General features: G+C 42.3%; 1 protein-coding gene across 5 annotated transcripts in view; it reads left to right on the top strand.

The window, feature by feature from the left end:
* The window catches only part of NCEH1 (neutral cholesterol ester hydrolase 1), an 86,548-nt gene that overhangs the window by 60,556 nt on the left and 10,304 nt on the right, over positions 1-15,688 (top strand). For 2 of the 5 annotated variants that reach the window (XM_011940999.1, XM_011941000.1), the window contains one exon: positions 10,826-10,895. In XM_011940999.1, coding sequence (XP_011796389.1) covers positions 10,858-10,895 — 38 coding nt within the window. In that variant the 5' untranslated portion in view covers positions 10,826-10,857. Of the gene's footprint in view, positions 1-8,117; positions 8,371-10,825; positions 10,896-15,688 lie in introns of all 5 variants that reach the window. The other 3 variants (XM_011940998.1, XM_011940997.1, XM_011940996.1) reach the window with 3 other exon arrangements.

Here is a 15,688-nt window from a genome sequence, read left to right as displayed (position 1 = left end):
AACAGACACATGAAAAAATGCTCATCATCACTGGCCATCAGAGAAATGCAAATCAAAACCACAATGAGATACCATCTCATACCAGTTAGAATGGCGATCATTAAAAAGTCAGGGAACAACAGGTGCTAGAGAGGATGTGGAGAAACAGGAAAGCTTTTACACTGTTGGTGGGAGTGTAAACTAGTTTAACCATTGTGGAAAACAGTGTGGCGATTCCTCAAGTATCTAGAAATTGAAATACCATTTGACCCAGCCATCCCATTACTGGATATATACCCAAAGGATTATAAATCATGCTGCTATAAAGACACATGCACACGTATGTTTATTGCATCACTGTTCACAATAGCAAAGACTTGGAAGCAACCCAAATGTCCATCAATGATAGACTGGATTAAGAAAATGTGGCACAATTACACCATGGAATACTGTGCAGCCATAAAAAAGGATGAGTTCATGTCCTTTGTAGGGACATGGATGAAGCTGGAAACCATCATTCTGAGCAAACTATCATAAGGACAGAAAAGCAAACACTGCTTGTTCTCACTCATAGGTGGGAATTGAACAATGAGATCACTTGGACACAGGGTGGGGAACATTACCCACGGGGGCCTGTCATGGGGTCGGGGGAGGAAGGAGGGATAGCATTAGGAGATATACCTAATGTAAATGACATGTTAATGGGTGCAACACACCAACATCGCACATGTATACATATGTAACAAACCTGCATGTTGTGCACATGTACCCTAGGACTTAAAGTCTAAAAAAAAAAAAAAAAAGAAAGAAATGGTTCAGGAGTTGCTTTTATTAAAAGAAAAAGCCTTACCAAGAACTCCTTTTACCCTCTCTATCTGCCTAAAAATTATTTTTTAATAACTCCTGTATTATTACCAGGGAAGGCTCAAGAGAGTGATGTGCTGTTGAGGAAGAGCTGAAGGAAAGGGGAATGAGGAAGTGGCTACTTGATCCAGAGTGGTCAAGCATAGAGCTCTGCTGCCATAGTCACAAGGAAAGTTGCAAATCCTTTCTGGGCCTTAGTTTCCCTTTGGGCAAATATGGGAAGCTAAATGTTAATTTCAGATGTAAAATCTTCTAGTTTTATGATGTAGGTTTGAGAATAAATGTACTCATGTGCTAGGTCTGACCCACAGACCGTGGCTGAGCAACAGATGAAAAAATGTACGCAGACACAGGTTTTTTGCCTGGCCGAGCAGCTAGGGGACCGGGCTGCTCACAGACACCAAGGAGGGTTCTATAAAGAGTCAGCAGCCACAGCCCTGACAAGCTGGTGCTACAGGTATTTATTTAGTACAGATTTAATGACAAAGGCTTTGAGTCAACACATCTTGTGGGTAATTAACATGGTCGCCCCCTGGAGAGAGCAGTCCTGTGTGCAGATGATTAAAAGCCAGGTTCCGAGGCCTAAGTAAATTAACTTATCTAGATCAATTCCTTTACATCTTTATCTGCCTTTTGCTCTCAGGCTCCAGATAAGAGAATTTGGCTGCCTTCAGTCAAATTATCTTTCAGAGCTTCTGCAAAACCTCCCAGCCTTCCAAGAAGGTTTATGTCTTTCTCTATAACTTTTATAATTTTTCCCACCACCCTGACCAAACTTCTACACTCATTCATGGCAATAGAGGGTGGTGGTTGAGGGTTTTGGAGCCAGAATGCTTGGGTTCAAATCCAGTTCACCATTTACTGCCTGAGTGACCTTGGGTGATTCACTGAGCCCCGGTGGTCTGAGATTCCTTGACCATGAGAACAATGACTGGCAGAGAGCAAATGTCAGCATACGTGAGCTACTGCCCTTGACATATCCTGTAGACTATAGCAGGATTTTGGAGCTAAGACAGTATTTTGGCAATATGGAAACTACTTTTCTGTGTTGACAGTAAAAAAAAAAATGTTTTGGAATTGGAAAGAGACAACTTTATCCTTTTTGCCCTTCCTGAAACTGAACTACAGCCCTAGAGGTTTTCTGCGAGGAAGAAAACAAACCAAATGTTTTAGGGTGACAGGGTTAGAGTGTTGAATCCCTCTGTGAGCTCTTTTATTTCTCTGAGCTAGATTTTGTTATGGAGTGTCAGTAAGGTTCTCCTCAGGTTTGCTTTGTAGCTTGTCATGAAATTCCTGGATATTTGAGGAAACAATTGGACATTTTATAATTGTGCAATCTAACGAGAGAACCCTACTATCGCATACTTATTTTGTGCTTTACAGGTTGGCTTATTAATTCCATCCAGTACTTTGCTATGTGTAGAGAGTGCCACTGTACTCCCACAGAACCCTTTAGGTCCACGCATGCCTTTATGTGGGACAAAAGGTTTCCTCTACAAAAATAATGCTAAGTAAAAGAAATAAGGGAAGAAGGACAGGTGTAGGAAAAATCCCTAGCCAGATAGGGATCCACCAAAGGCCTGAAACCTGAGCAAGTCTACACCCTGATTTGTAGCACTTGCTGATTCCATGATGTAAATACTCCCACCCTGGCCAATTTCAAGCCACTGACTTAATGTCAACTTGTTACCAGAAAGGGGTCCCAACCTAGACTCCAAGAGAGGGTTCTCACATCTCTAGAAAGAATCCAGGGCAAGTCTGTAAAGTGAAAGCAAGTTTATTAGGAAAGTAAAGAAATAAAGAATGGCTACTCAGGGGCAGAGCAGCCCCAAGGGCTGCTGGTTGCCCATTTTTATGGTTATTATGTGCTAAGCAAGGGTAGATTATTCATGCCTCCCCTTTTACAGGGTAACTTCCTGATATTGCCATGGCATATGTAAACTGTCATGGTAATGGTGGGAGTGTAGCAGTGAGGACCAGCAGAGGTCACTCTCGTTGCCATCTTGGTTTTGGCTGGCTTCTTTACTGCAACCTGTTTTATCAGCAAGGTCTCTATGACCTGTATTTTGTGCTGACCTCCTGTCTCATTCTGTGACTTAGAATGCCTTAACCATCTGGGAATGCAGACCAGTGAGAGGTGACAATATGCTAGCAGCCCTTGCTCTCTCTCGGAACCTCCTTGGCCTCAGGGTCTGCTCTGGCCATGCTTGAGGAGCCCTTCAGCCCACCACTGCACTGTGGGAGCCCCTCTCTGGGCTGGCCAAGGCTGGAGCCAGCTCCCTCTGCTTGCGGGGTGGCGTGGAGGGAGAGGTGCGGGTGGAACCAGGGCTGTGCATAGCACTCACAGGCCAGCGCAAGTTCCGGGTGGGTGCGGGCTCAGGGGGCCCTGCGCTCGGAGCAGCCAGCCAGTGCCACTGGCCCCGGGCAGTGAGGGGCTTAGCACCCAGGCCAGCAGCTGGTTTGTGGATGCACCAATCAGCACTCTGTATCTAGCTAATCTGATGGGGACTTGGAGAATTTTTATGTCTAGCTGGAGGATTGTAAATACACCAATCAGCACTTTGTGTCTAGCTCAAGAATTGTAAACACATCAATCAGCACCCTGTGTGTAACTCAAGGTTTGTAAACACACCAATCAGCACCCTGTGTCTAGCTCAGGGATTGTAAATGCACCAATCAGCTCTCTGTAAAATGGACAAATCATTGCTCTGTAAAATGGACCAATCAGCAGGATGTGGGTGGAGTCAGATAAGGAAATAAAAGCAGGCTGCCGGATCCAGCAGTGGCAACCCCCTCCTGTACCTTTCCACCCTTTGGAAACTTTGTTCTTTTGCTCTTCTTGATAAATCTTGGTGCTGCTTACTCTTTCGATCTGTGCCGCCTTTATGAGCTGTAACACTCAACTGCGAAGGTCTGCAGCTTCACTCCTGAAGTCAGCGAGACCACAAACCCACCAGAAGGATTGAACAACTCCACATGCACCACCTTTAAGAACTGTAACACTCACCACAAGGGTCTGTGGCTTCATTCTTGAAGTCAGTGAGACCAAGAACCCAAAAATTCCGGACCCACCAGTAGGTCTCAGCCTCATTTTACCCATCCTCTATTCAAGACAGAGATGCTTGGCCGGGCGCGGTGGCTCAAGCCTGTAATCCCAGCACTTTGGGAGGCCGAGACGGGCGGATCACGAGGTCAGGAGATCAAGACCATCCTGGCTAACACGGTGAAACCCCATCTCTACTAAAAAAAAATACAAAAAACTAGTCAGGCGAGGTGGCGGGCGCTTATAGTCCCAGCTACTCGGGAGGCTGAGGCAGGAGAATGGTGTGAACCTGGGAGGCGGAGCTTGCAGTGAGCTGAGATCCGGCCACTGCACTCCAGCCTGGGCACAGAGCCAGACTCCGTCTCAAAAACAAAAAAAAAAAAAAAAAAAAGAGATGCTCTGGTTGACATACCACTGACAAACTGACTTGCAAAATTCCTGTAAATTTATCAGTTGGTTTGTGAAACCCAGCAAAAGCTGATTTCAGCATACCAGTGAAGGGCACTGCCAAAGAGAATAGCAAGTTAAAAAAAATGAAAAATGTTAGGCAAGTTATGCTTGACTGCAAGGGGTGGTGAGAAATGAGGTTGGAATGTAGAGTGGGACCAGATTGGAATGCCAACTTTAGATTTTTCTTTTTTTCCTGTAAGAAACAGGAAGTCAGCAGAAGTTTTTTAGCAGGCAGGTAATGTGATCAGCCTTTCAGGGTAGAAACTCTGACAGCAGTATGCAGCAAGTTATAGAGGAAGAGGATTATCTAGAATTCAAGTTATCAGGCAAGTGCAGAAAATAATGAGCATCTTAGCCAAGGCAGCAATGAGAGCAGGGGTGGAGCTATGGGTAGAACTAGATCAGAAAACGTTGGCAGGTGGAATTAATAGGGTTTGATGAGGTGATTGGAAATCATGTGAGATAAGAAGCTGAGGACAGTATTAAGGTTTCTAGCTTAGAAGTTAGACTTATGGTCAGATAATTGAGAATTTATGTTGTTAATTGCTCTGGGAGTGGAGAAGGGAGAGTAGGCCATATTAATTTTGAGGAGCTTATAGACTAGATCCTGGAGATGGTTGGAAATATGGATGGAAGCTTGAGAAAGATAGATCAGGGACTAGAAATTAGTATAGAATACAGGTCATAGTCTTTGAGTTTAATAGTCTGCTGGTAAATACTTTCTATTTGCCATGATAATACATTGGCTTGCTCAAGGAAAGAAGGAATTGTGAAGTTGAATGAAGTAATAAATGGAAGTTTTGAGAACATCATCATTTAAAGGGCCAGTGGTCAGGAGAGGAAGAACCAATCCATAAAAGACCAAAAAAAGAAAAAAAATATGAAGAGTGGGGGATTAACTGTTAATGTGGCAAGAAAAATAAGAAACTGGAGAAGTTAAGAGGGAAGAAAGTTTCAAGAAAGCACAAGTTGTCAAATATCTGCAGTAAGGCCAAGTAGGTCATTGGCATCGGCTTTGGCATTGTGGTCAGGGGTCATTGGTGAGTCTAATAAGGATAGTTTCATCAGAGAGATGGGGCTGGAAGCCAGATTGCAGAGTCTCCCTCTGTCATCCAGGCTCGAGTGCAGTGGCACAATCTCGGCTCACTGCAGCATCTGCCTCCCTGGTTCAAGCGATTCTCCTACTTCAGCCTCCCAAGTAGCTGGGATTACAGGCATGTGCCACCATGCACAGCTAATTTTATTTTATTTTATTTTATTTTTTTGAGATGGAGTCCCACTCTGTCACCCAGGCTGGAGTGCAGTGGTGCAATCTCGGCTCACTGAAAGCTCTGCCTCCCTCCCGGGTTCAAGCCATTCTCCTGCCTCAGCCTCCCGAGTAGCTGGGACTACAGGCACCTGCCACCATGCCCAGATAATTTTTTTGTGTGTATTTTTAGTAGAGATGGGATTTCACCATGCTAGCCAGGATGGTCTCTATCTCCTGACCTCGTGATCCGCCCATCTTGGCCTCCCAAAGTGCTGGGATTACAGGCGTGAGCCACTGAGCCTGGCCCCAGCTAATTTTTATATTTTTAGTAGAGATGGGGGTCTCACCATGTTGGCCGGGCTGGTCTCGAGCTCCCGACCTCAGATGATCTGCCTGCCTTGGCCTCCCATAGTGCTGAAATTATAGGCATGAGCCACTGCACCTAGCCAAATTGTCCCTTTTCTAATCAGCACTTCTACCCCTACACCACTGTGTTGCTATTGTTAACAATGCAGATGGTTTTCAGGTATTCTGTGAATGCAAGCAAAACATAAGCTAACGTGGAGAGATGTTTCTGAAAAGGTGTGAACAAATTGAGTCAAACCCGCATGTACTCAAGCGTGCATTACATAAAGGAAACTCGAGACAGGTTCTCTTGTAAAATGTACAGTCTTCTCATATCTGTCATATAAAGACAATTCACTTGTTTTACAGTTTCATATAGTTAAAGATGCTCATATAATTTGTCTCAAATGTTTAAGAAAGTCTTCATTTAATTAAAAAGAAAAGTACAGTTGATAATATAACAGAGCCAGGTCTGCCATTTCTTTGTTCATATTTCATTGTTTTGTGCCGGTCAAACTACTTGTCCTATGACAAGTGGAATGGAGCTTGCCTGTTAATTGATAATGATGTTAACAAGGGTTTATTATATCTACTCTAGAAACTTTGGAAATGCAGTGATTCTTAGCTATTCCCTGGCAGATCTCAATATTCTCTAAATTAGACTAACATTTTATCACAAAACTCGAATGGTGATTGTCTTCTTCCAATTTACCAAAGAACTTAAGTTGATGGTTAGAATCCTCTGTGCAGGTACATGTGTACACACATACGTGCATGTACACATGCATAAATTACTATCAAAACGTGGACAATTTTAACTTGTTCAGTAAATTGGGCAGTTGATGTCAGGGCACACGTAGAAGTTGAATTTTCTTAATATTCATTTGCTCTGCTGCTGCTTATACTTGGCAGCAAATAATATTAAAAGAATTCCTGAAATAATTGTTCATTGTTTGATTAATTGCCTCTTGTTCTTGTTTTTCATTAACACTTGCTAATGCTTTCTTAATATAGTACTTTTCCAACTCTTTTCATGACAGGAGATATATATATGTATATATATACATATATATATATATAATATACACACACAGTTATAATGTCTATATGGGACACTGGAGTAAAGGGCTCAGGAATTTGCCCAAAGGCTGAGGCAATGAGCACACAGGGACCCTCTTCAAGGTGTACTGTCGTGCCCTGTGCACAGCCAGAGAAGCTGTAAGGTGCCACATTGCAGACATCATATAGTCCTGATTTCCGCTAGCAACATTGTTTCTTTGATCTTACGATCATTAATCACCAGTGTTCTGTTTCATAGTCTAAAAAGAGCACTGTTAACTCTCCAGCTGTTCCCCTTCCTGATGAACTTGGGAAAGTGGAGAGAAGGGAATAAACTCAGAAGTGTCTTTGCTTGGTGGGTAAATTAGGTCTCCTTGCTACGTTCCTTTTGCAACCAAATAACTTTCTGCGAACACTTAATGCAGAGCTTGATGCCCCGAGGGTTCAAAAGCGAAGAGACCATCAGGCAGTATAGTTTTTGCACATTTCTAAAAAGCTTCTGGTTATATCTGAGCTGATCTGCTTCTAAATGCCAGGGCCTCAGTTGACCATGTTTCTTCTTTCTCACACACTCCTTTCAAAAGGACAAGACACACTTAAAGATACAATTAAATATATTGAAGTTACAAAGCAATTTAAAGAAATTAAACAATGAGACACACTCAAATATATAAGTTACAAAGGAATTTAAAGAAATTAAAGTAAATAGAAAATTTTCCTCTTATTTGCATTGAAATAAAATATTATTTCTTCACTCCTAGTATGTTATTGGAACTGTGATATACTTACTTAGAAAAAAAAGGTACTGAATCTGGGAATTCAAACCTAATCTTAGGTTTGAGTCCCAGAACTGCCACTTAAATGAAATGAGCAAGCATAGTTATTTTCTAAGCCTTCTAAATAAAATGGGACTGATAATACCTGAGGAGATCTCGTGTATGAAAATATTTTGTCAACTCCAAAAGCAAAAGGTAAATACAATTGGTTTTTGTATTAAAAGAGCTCAATGAGCCCTCCAGTCCAGTGGAAGTTGCTTGTAGGAAATCAGACACTCGGTTGGTGAGGGAAGCTCTGGTGATGCCAAGTTGACATGTGCCCTCCCTCTTTATTTCCTCCCTCGCCCTGCAGAGTAACCTGATCCACTACCTGGGACTGAGCCATCACCTGCTGGCACTGAATTTTATCATTGTTTCTTTTGGCAAAAAAAGTGCATGGTCTTCTGCCCAAGTGAAGGTGACCGACACAGACTTTGACGGTGTAGAAGTCAGAGTGTTTGAAGGCCCTCCGAAGCCTGAAGAACCATTGAAACGCAGTGTTGTTTATATCCACGGAGGAGGCTGGGCCTTGGCAAGTGCAAGTAAGTTCTGGTCACTTTCAGATGGTTTGTTGTTCTGGTTGGCCTTGCGGGAGATGTGTAATTGAGTTTGGTTTTCTTAGTGGGAAACAAGGGGACCATTTATCTTGGTTCCCCTGGATGGTCCCTGTTACTCCTGTTGTCCCAGCAAAATTATTACTAGTGCCCCCTTTTCACTCTCAAAAGAGTCCTGGCTTGGGTGATAAATTATATGGTTATCCTATGTAAAAGTTATTTGCTTGTTGGTTTGTTTGTTAATTCAGGTAGACTGTTTTAAAATATTTCCTATGATCTAAATCACAGACTTATTGTGCAGTGCTGATACAGCTTTCTGCACAAAAACAAGGTGAAGTTTTACCGGGCATGCATATGGGGAATTATCTGTGCCTCTTTTGCCAACTTGTGTTTTGAAGATACATTTCTATGAAGTAGACCAGGTATTCCTTAATACACATGTTAACATTTTATCTGCTTATGAAAGCGAAGGTTAAAATATAAAATGTATGCAACCATTCAAAGGAAACAATCTTGCAAAGTTCAAGAATATTTTCTTTAGATTTGGATAATTTTCATGAGTAGAACACATTCAAAATGGCAGGCAGCCAAACAGAGCCGCCCAGAAGAGAGCCTCCCAAGGCATAACTTGGGGCCTTGTCTCTGCTAATAATAATCATGGAGCTACTTCCTCATCTTCAGTCCAGAGCTTTTGGCATCCCCTTAGTTTAAAAGCAATGACAACTTGTTTTGTTTATTTTATCATTATGTGATTTTTTTTTTAAAGCAACAAAGGTCAAAAGGGATAACTTTTTCTAGTAATCTTATTTAATTCCATATCCATTGTTTTTTCTTTTATTCAGTGATTTTTTTTTCACATTTTCAATAATTGTCCATGAGTATATAGGTTTGCCCGAGACCGAGGGGTTTGCTTGGCTCAGATCTTTCAGTGCAAAAGCTCAAACAGTTGTGGGCAAGTCGGGACCACTGGTCAGTCTAAGGTATGCTCGAGTGTAGGGATACAAAAATGAATAAGAAGGAGTTTCTGCCTTCGAAGAGATTGAATCTGTAGCATTGGACGCTTGCCAGGAGAAACACTGTACTGGAGGACAGGAAGTATGGGTGCCAGGAATGGGATGGATTACAAAAGTCAACCTGGCCCTTTCTGCATAATTTTGACTGATCACTTCTGCCCGAGGAAGAGCTTGAGCAGGTGGAGGTCACAGGTTATGTAATTCTTAAACTTCTGATTCTAAGACTGCCTCGGAAACCCTGTAAATAAGGAAATATTTATCTCTCAGTTGGCACAATATAGATCTCAATTTACTGAGAGCAACTAAGGGTTTGAGACAGAGTGTCGCTCTGTCGCTCAGGCTGGAGTGCAGTGGCGCGATCTCGGCTCACTGCAAGCTCTGCCTCCTGGGTTCACACCATTCTCCTGCCTCAGCATCCCAAGTAGCTGGGACTACAGGCGCCCGTCACCACTCCCGGCTAATTTTTTGCATTTTTAGTAGAGACGGGGTTTCACTGTGTTAGCCAGGATGGTCTCAATCTCCTGACCTCGTGATCTGCCCGCCTCAGCCTCCCAAAGTGCTGGGATTACAGGCATGAGCCACCGCGCCCAGCAGGATTAAATTCTTACATATTAAATTGGTTCTGTTACTGCAGACCTTTGGATCCTCTAAGAAATGTTAAGACTTCCCTAAAATTCTGGTTTTTAATGTGTTCATTTAAAGAGAATACCATATTCTTCAAACCGATCACTTTACTAAACTGCAGCAAATGAAGTGTTAAAAGAGCAAAAAATTTTTTAATTGGTTTATTATTTTTAGTCGTAAGATCTCACTCTGTCACCCAGGCCAGAGTACAGTGGCACTATCACAGCTCATTTTAACGTCAAACCCTTGGGCTCAAGTGATCCTCTTCCTCAGCCTCCCAAGCATCTGGGACTGCAGGCATGCACTACTATGCCTGGCTAATTTAAAAACATTTTTTAATAGAGGCAGCATCTGGCTATGTTGCTCAGACTGGTCTCAAACTTCTGACCTCAAGTGATCTCCTTCCTTAGCCTCCTGAAGTGCTATTACAGGCATGAGCCACCACTCCCAGCCTAAAATTGCATGATTCTAAGGAAGAGACTGCTTATTTTGCTGTGATTTTTTAGAAAGGTATATACATCTGAAGAACTATAAAATCAGGATCAGTTTGGTGCATTTCATATAGCCCATTATGAAATAAATATTTAGATGGTAATATATTCAAAACTAAACTATGCATTTCCTGTTATTTATAGTAGTTGCATGTTATTAGAAATCAGATTTAATTTTTCACGTGTACATGTAACTCTATCACTTGTTTACATTTGGTTTTTATTATTTGTTTTCAGTATTAGCTCCAAGCCTAAAAACAATTAACACTTAGCAGAATTTAAGAGTGGACAGTATTAAATGACCTGTTTTGTAGTGATTGTTCCCTTTGTGTCTTTTAGAAATCAGGTATTATGATGAGCTGTGTACAGCAATGGCTGAGGAATTGAATGCTGTCATTGTCTCCATTGAGTAAGTAATTAATGCTAGTCATAGAAAACTTTTCTTATGAAGGAATTGTAGATAACTTTGTTTAGTTATCTAGAATTACTTTGTTACTTTGTTTTACAAGTGATAAAGTATAAAATAAAGGTCTCGAGTTGGCAAAGTGATTTGCCCAAAGTCACACTCAGCATAATCAGAAAAATGATTTCTGATATAACAAAATTTATTGAACTAGCTTTATAACACTTCAAATTACCTTTTCACATTTAGTTTTGAAAACTTCTGAAAAAAGGATTAACTAAAAACCTAGAGAAGTATGCAATCAGTTACCTGCAACATATAAGTTTAATACTAACTTTTTAAATCTAAAAAGTAGTAAGGATTTTAAGAGAATCTCTTTTACAGCCAAGAGTTGAAAAAGTTACTCTCTTAGAGTCAGGTTCTATGACTTGGACCTTGGGAATAGAAATACATGTTCAACAAATTTTAGTGATGTAGTTAGTAGTAATAGTAGTAATATTAATGTTTTGAATTGTCTCTATCAGTTCTGTATAAGCCACTTTTCTGGGCAACTAAGAAGAATGTGAATAATAATTATAACAATTATGATGATAATAATACAACACAAAAATCACACTGTCTTTTTTGTGCCAGGCACTGTGCGAATGCCTTTGCACACGTGTCTCTTCTACTTTAGGTCTTTGTTTAGATACCATCCTCTCAGCCAAGCCTTTTTTTTTTTGACAAGCCTTTGTAAGATTGCAACCCACATTTCTCTGTTTCATTTCTCTCCGAAGTTATCATCAATATCCGACAAATCATGTATTTGACTTATTACATGTTTATTGTAATAAGTGGAAATAGACAATAGGAATTTTATAAAGGCAAACATTTCAGGATTGTTGTTTGTTTTGTTTATTGCTGAATCTTTAGTGCCTGGAAATACTCCTGGCATATGGTGAGCATTCAGTAAATATTTATGGAATGAATGAATGAAGCATCTTCATTCTCATATAAAACATCCAAGATATTTTGATATCTTTTTCATAAGTGAGGAAACTGAGACCCAAGAAGCTAAGTAATGTGCATAAGGCCAGATAGCTAGCTCGTCACATAGATGGGGTAGGGGAGTAAGTCAGATAGTTCCCGAGGTCTCTGGACCTTTCTGATCCAGTTTCAAGCCACTATTGAAGGAAGCTTATAATGCTGAGTGGCAGGGCCATGACATCAACCACTTTTCCTTGCCCCAGGCTCATTCAGTTCTCTTCTTCCCTCTGCCTCTCTGTCAGCTGCTCTCCTGTGCATGGTGCATCACCTCCTTGCTCCTACTCCAGATTTAAGCAGATCTGTTCTGCAGTCTCTTGGAAGGGACTGCTCAGAGTCACTGAGACAGTTCTGACCATGTGGACAAAAGCCCTAGAGCCACCTAAAAGCTCTAGAGTCACCCAAAAGCTCTAGAGTCCAGACAGCTGGAGCCAAATCTGCTGAGGAAGCAGCCACCGCACCTGGGCCTTTCCGGACTCTCCTCGAGGCCTCCCAGATTACTCAAGTGTTGTCAGTGCAGTTTGGTAATACAGGAACCTTCAAGGAAATGATTTGGGCAGCTGGCCTGGGCGGCTGGCCAGAGGAAAGCACAGGGGATGTTTAAGCAGACAAAGCCGTACAGCTCGGTGTTGAGGAAGAAGCTTCAGGGGCCATTCAGATGGTTTCTTGTGTAGCCCCAGCTCCTTGCAGGCCTGAGAAAAGGAGAGAAGCTGGGCTTGTTTCAGTTGGCATCATGCGGATTTTCCGTTCACCACAGGGCTTACCCTCCAGGCTTCAATATCGCTATTTGGCCACATGCCCTAAACCGTTCCTCCATTCCCTTCTCCCCTTATCAGCATCTGTCTCAAGTAAAATGGGTATTGTCAGGCTTATCATAAGACACAGAAGAATAAGACATGTTTAAGAAGATTTTTTTGAAAAGGGCTAAAATTTAGAAGGAATTGCTTTGATTTTAACTTTGCAGTGTTCCTAATCTTTACAACGTGGTATCCAGATGGGAGGCATCAGCGTACGGCAGTCAAGTTCCATCACTCATGACTGTGACCTCAAGCAGGTCACTTAAACTCATGTGCAAAATGGGGTTGAGAACCCTTCCTGTATGTTTAGAATGTGAGCTACTGGGAAAAGAGCGAGGTATGGTGGTGCACCTTACTTGGTAGGCTGAGGTACAAGGGTTACTTGAGCCCAGGAGTTTGAGTCCAGCGTAGGCAACATAGACCCTATTTTTCAAAAAACAAAACAAAGGCTGGGCATGGTAGCTCATGCCTATAATCCCAGCACTTTGGGAGGCCACCTGAGGTCGGGAGTTTGAGACCAGCCTGATCAACATGGAGAAACCCCGTCTCTACTAAAAATACAAAATTAGCTGGGCATGGTGGTGGGCGCCTGTAGTCCCAGCTACTTGGGGGGCTGAGGTAGGAGAATCGCTTGAACCCAGGAGGTGGAGGTTGCGGTGAGCCGAGATTGCGCCATTGCACTCCAGCCTGGGCAACAAGAGCAAAACTTGGTCTCAAAAACAAAACAAAACAAAACAAAACAAACCAACAAAAAAAGCAAATACAAAAGAATGTGAACTCCTGGAAACAGAAATCACGTCTTTGCGTCTCCAGAACCCAGTGCAAGGCTTCAAGTGTGCATGCTAGGTAAATGCATGCTGAGTTGGGATAATGACTGCAGAGAGTTGTCACGAGAATCATTTTAGACAATTGATATAAAAGGGGTTCAGATAGTCAAAAGCACTAGATGAGTCTGGAGGATTATTGCTCTATCTGGCCTATAGAATGAAAGAGTCAACTTACACATTTATTTATCAGCATGTTTGGAACTCACAGTACTTTTTTTTGTTTTTTCTGGAGAAATAGTGAGATAGTAATCCTTGTTAGGATTCAGGCTAACCCAAGGGCACTTTATAACCTATGCTGTAGTTGAGGTACAGCCAACATTATATGATCATGATGTTTCTCTTGGAAACGATGTTCAGGCCAGGTGTAGTGGCTCACACCTGTAATTCCAACACATTGGGAGGCTGAGGCAGGTGGATCACTTGAGTCCGGGAGTTCAATACCAGCCTGGGCAATATAGCAAAACCCCATCTCTACAAAAAAGTTAAAAAAACAATTAGCCAGGCATGGTGGTACATGCCTGTAGTCCCAGCTACTCGGGAGGCTGAGTTGGAAAGATTGCTTGAGCATGGGAGGTCAAGGCTGCGGTGAGCTGAGATTGTGCCACTGCACTCCAGCCTGGGTGACAGAGCAAGATCCTGTCTCAAAAAAAAGCAAAGTATGTTCAGAGCTGGATCTCAGTGGCTCGCTTCTTTCTTCTTTCTTTTCTTCCATAAATATTTATTGGATTCCTGTTTTGTGTCAGTTACCGTGTTAAATATTGGTGACATAACAATGTAAGAATGACTTAATTCCTGCCTTCATAGAGTTTATGATCTAGAAGAAAAAGACCTTGAATAAGTAATGTTAAAAGTGTGATAAGTGATGGGAAGTAGAAGGGCAAGTAGTAACAGAGGCATCTAACAGGCAAGATGTAACCTCATTTAAAGGGTCAGAAATGGTGTCTTAAAGAAAGTGATGTTTGGATCAAACCCCTAAGGATGAGCAGAACCTCATTAGAAAAGTGGATTGGTCGTGGAAGACCAAAGTGGTGTAATAAGAGGGCTTGAGAGGGGAGGGAGGAGCCAGAGAGCAGTGAGGGAATGAAATGTGAGAGAAGACAGACGGAGGGACAACTGAGGAAAACAGAAGTAAGGGTGGATGATTCTGAGAGTCTTTAGGAGGACGGTGGACCCTTGGTTCTCCTGGACCTCCACCTTCTAGAAGAGAGGCTATCTGGAGCCAGCAGCTCCTTGCCTTGAGGCCCTTTAGAGTGGGTAGTGGCATCATGGCTTTGCTATTCTTTCATGTGGATTGTGGCATTGGGGAAGGTTCTTATCTGAGGAAGCTGGTGGGCAGGAGTTCCAGCAGCCTTGGTAATGTAATCACCTCATATGAGCACCAGGAGTTGGGACTCCATGATTCGTGTCACTCACGCTGGCTCAAGGGTCTGGGGACAGACCAAATAACCAATAGGTAAAGTCCTTGAGTTACAAAAACTAGGTAAAAGCCATGCCTACTACTCAGCAGCTTCTACAACGCTATGCTATTTTTACATATTAATTGCACAATAAGTATTTGTTAAATACATTACAATGTTTATCTTATATCTAAGATACGCAGGTGTATCCTCATTTATATAATCTAGAAAGGCCTTATCTTATATTCACAAACTTCGGTGCAGTTTAATTGAGTACCTTTTTGCCTCTAGTTTATTTATTTTTTATTTATTTATTTTTGAGACAGAGTCTCACTGTGTTGCCCAGGGTGGAGTGCAGTGGTGCAGTTTTGGAGAAACAATCATCCATCCGCATTCCTTCCCCTCAAGCACAATTTTATTATATGTTTTTTCAATGGAAAGGAAGCATCTGGGTGGGATGCAGTGGCTCATACCCGTAATTCCAGCACTTAGGGAGGCAGAGGTGGGAGGATCACTTGTGGCCCGGAGCCTGAGGCTGCAGTGAGCTATGATGCTGTCACTGCACTCAAGCCTGGGTGACAGAGCAAGACTGTCTCTTAAAGGGGGCAGGGAGCTGGGCGCAGTGGCTCACACCTGTAATCCCAGCACTTTGGGAGGCTGAGGCGGGCGATCACGAGGTCAGGAGATTGAGACCATCCTGGCTAACACAGTGAAACCCCATCTCTACTAAAAATACAAAAAATTAGCTGGGTGTG

Source organism: Colobus angolensis, unplaced genomic scaffold, assembly GCF_000951035.1.
Source record: "Colobus angolensis palliatus isolate OR3802 unplaced genomic scaffold, Cang.pa_1.0 Scaffold197, whole genome shotgun sequence".
NCBI classification, from domain to species: domain Eukaryota; kingdom Metazoa; phylum Chordata; class Mammalia; order Primates; family Cercopithecidae; genus Colobus; species Colobus angolensis.
The sequence above is the reverse complement of the archived record's forward strand: the minus strand, read 5'-3'. Positions and strand labels throughout refer to the sequence as shown.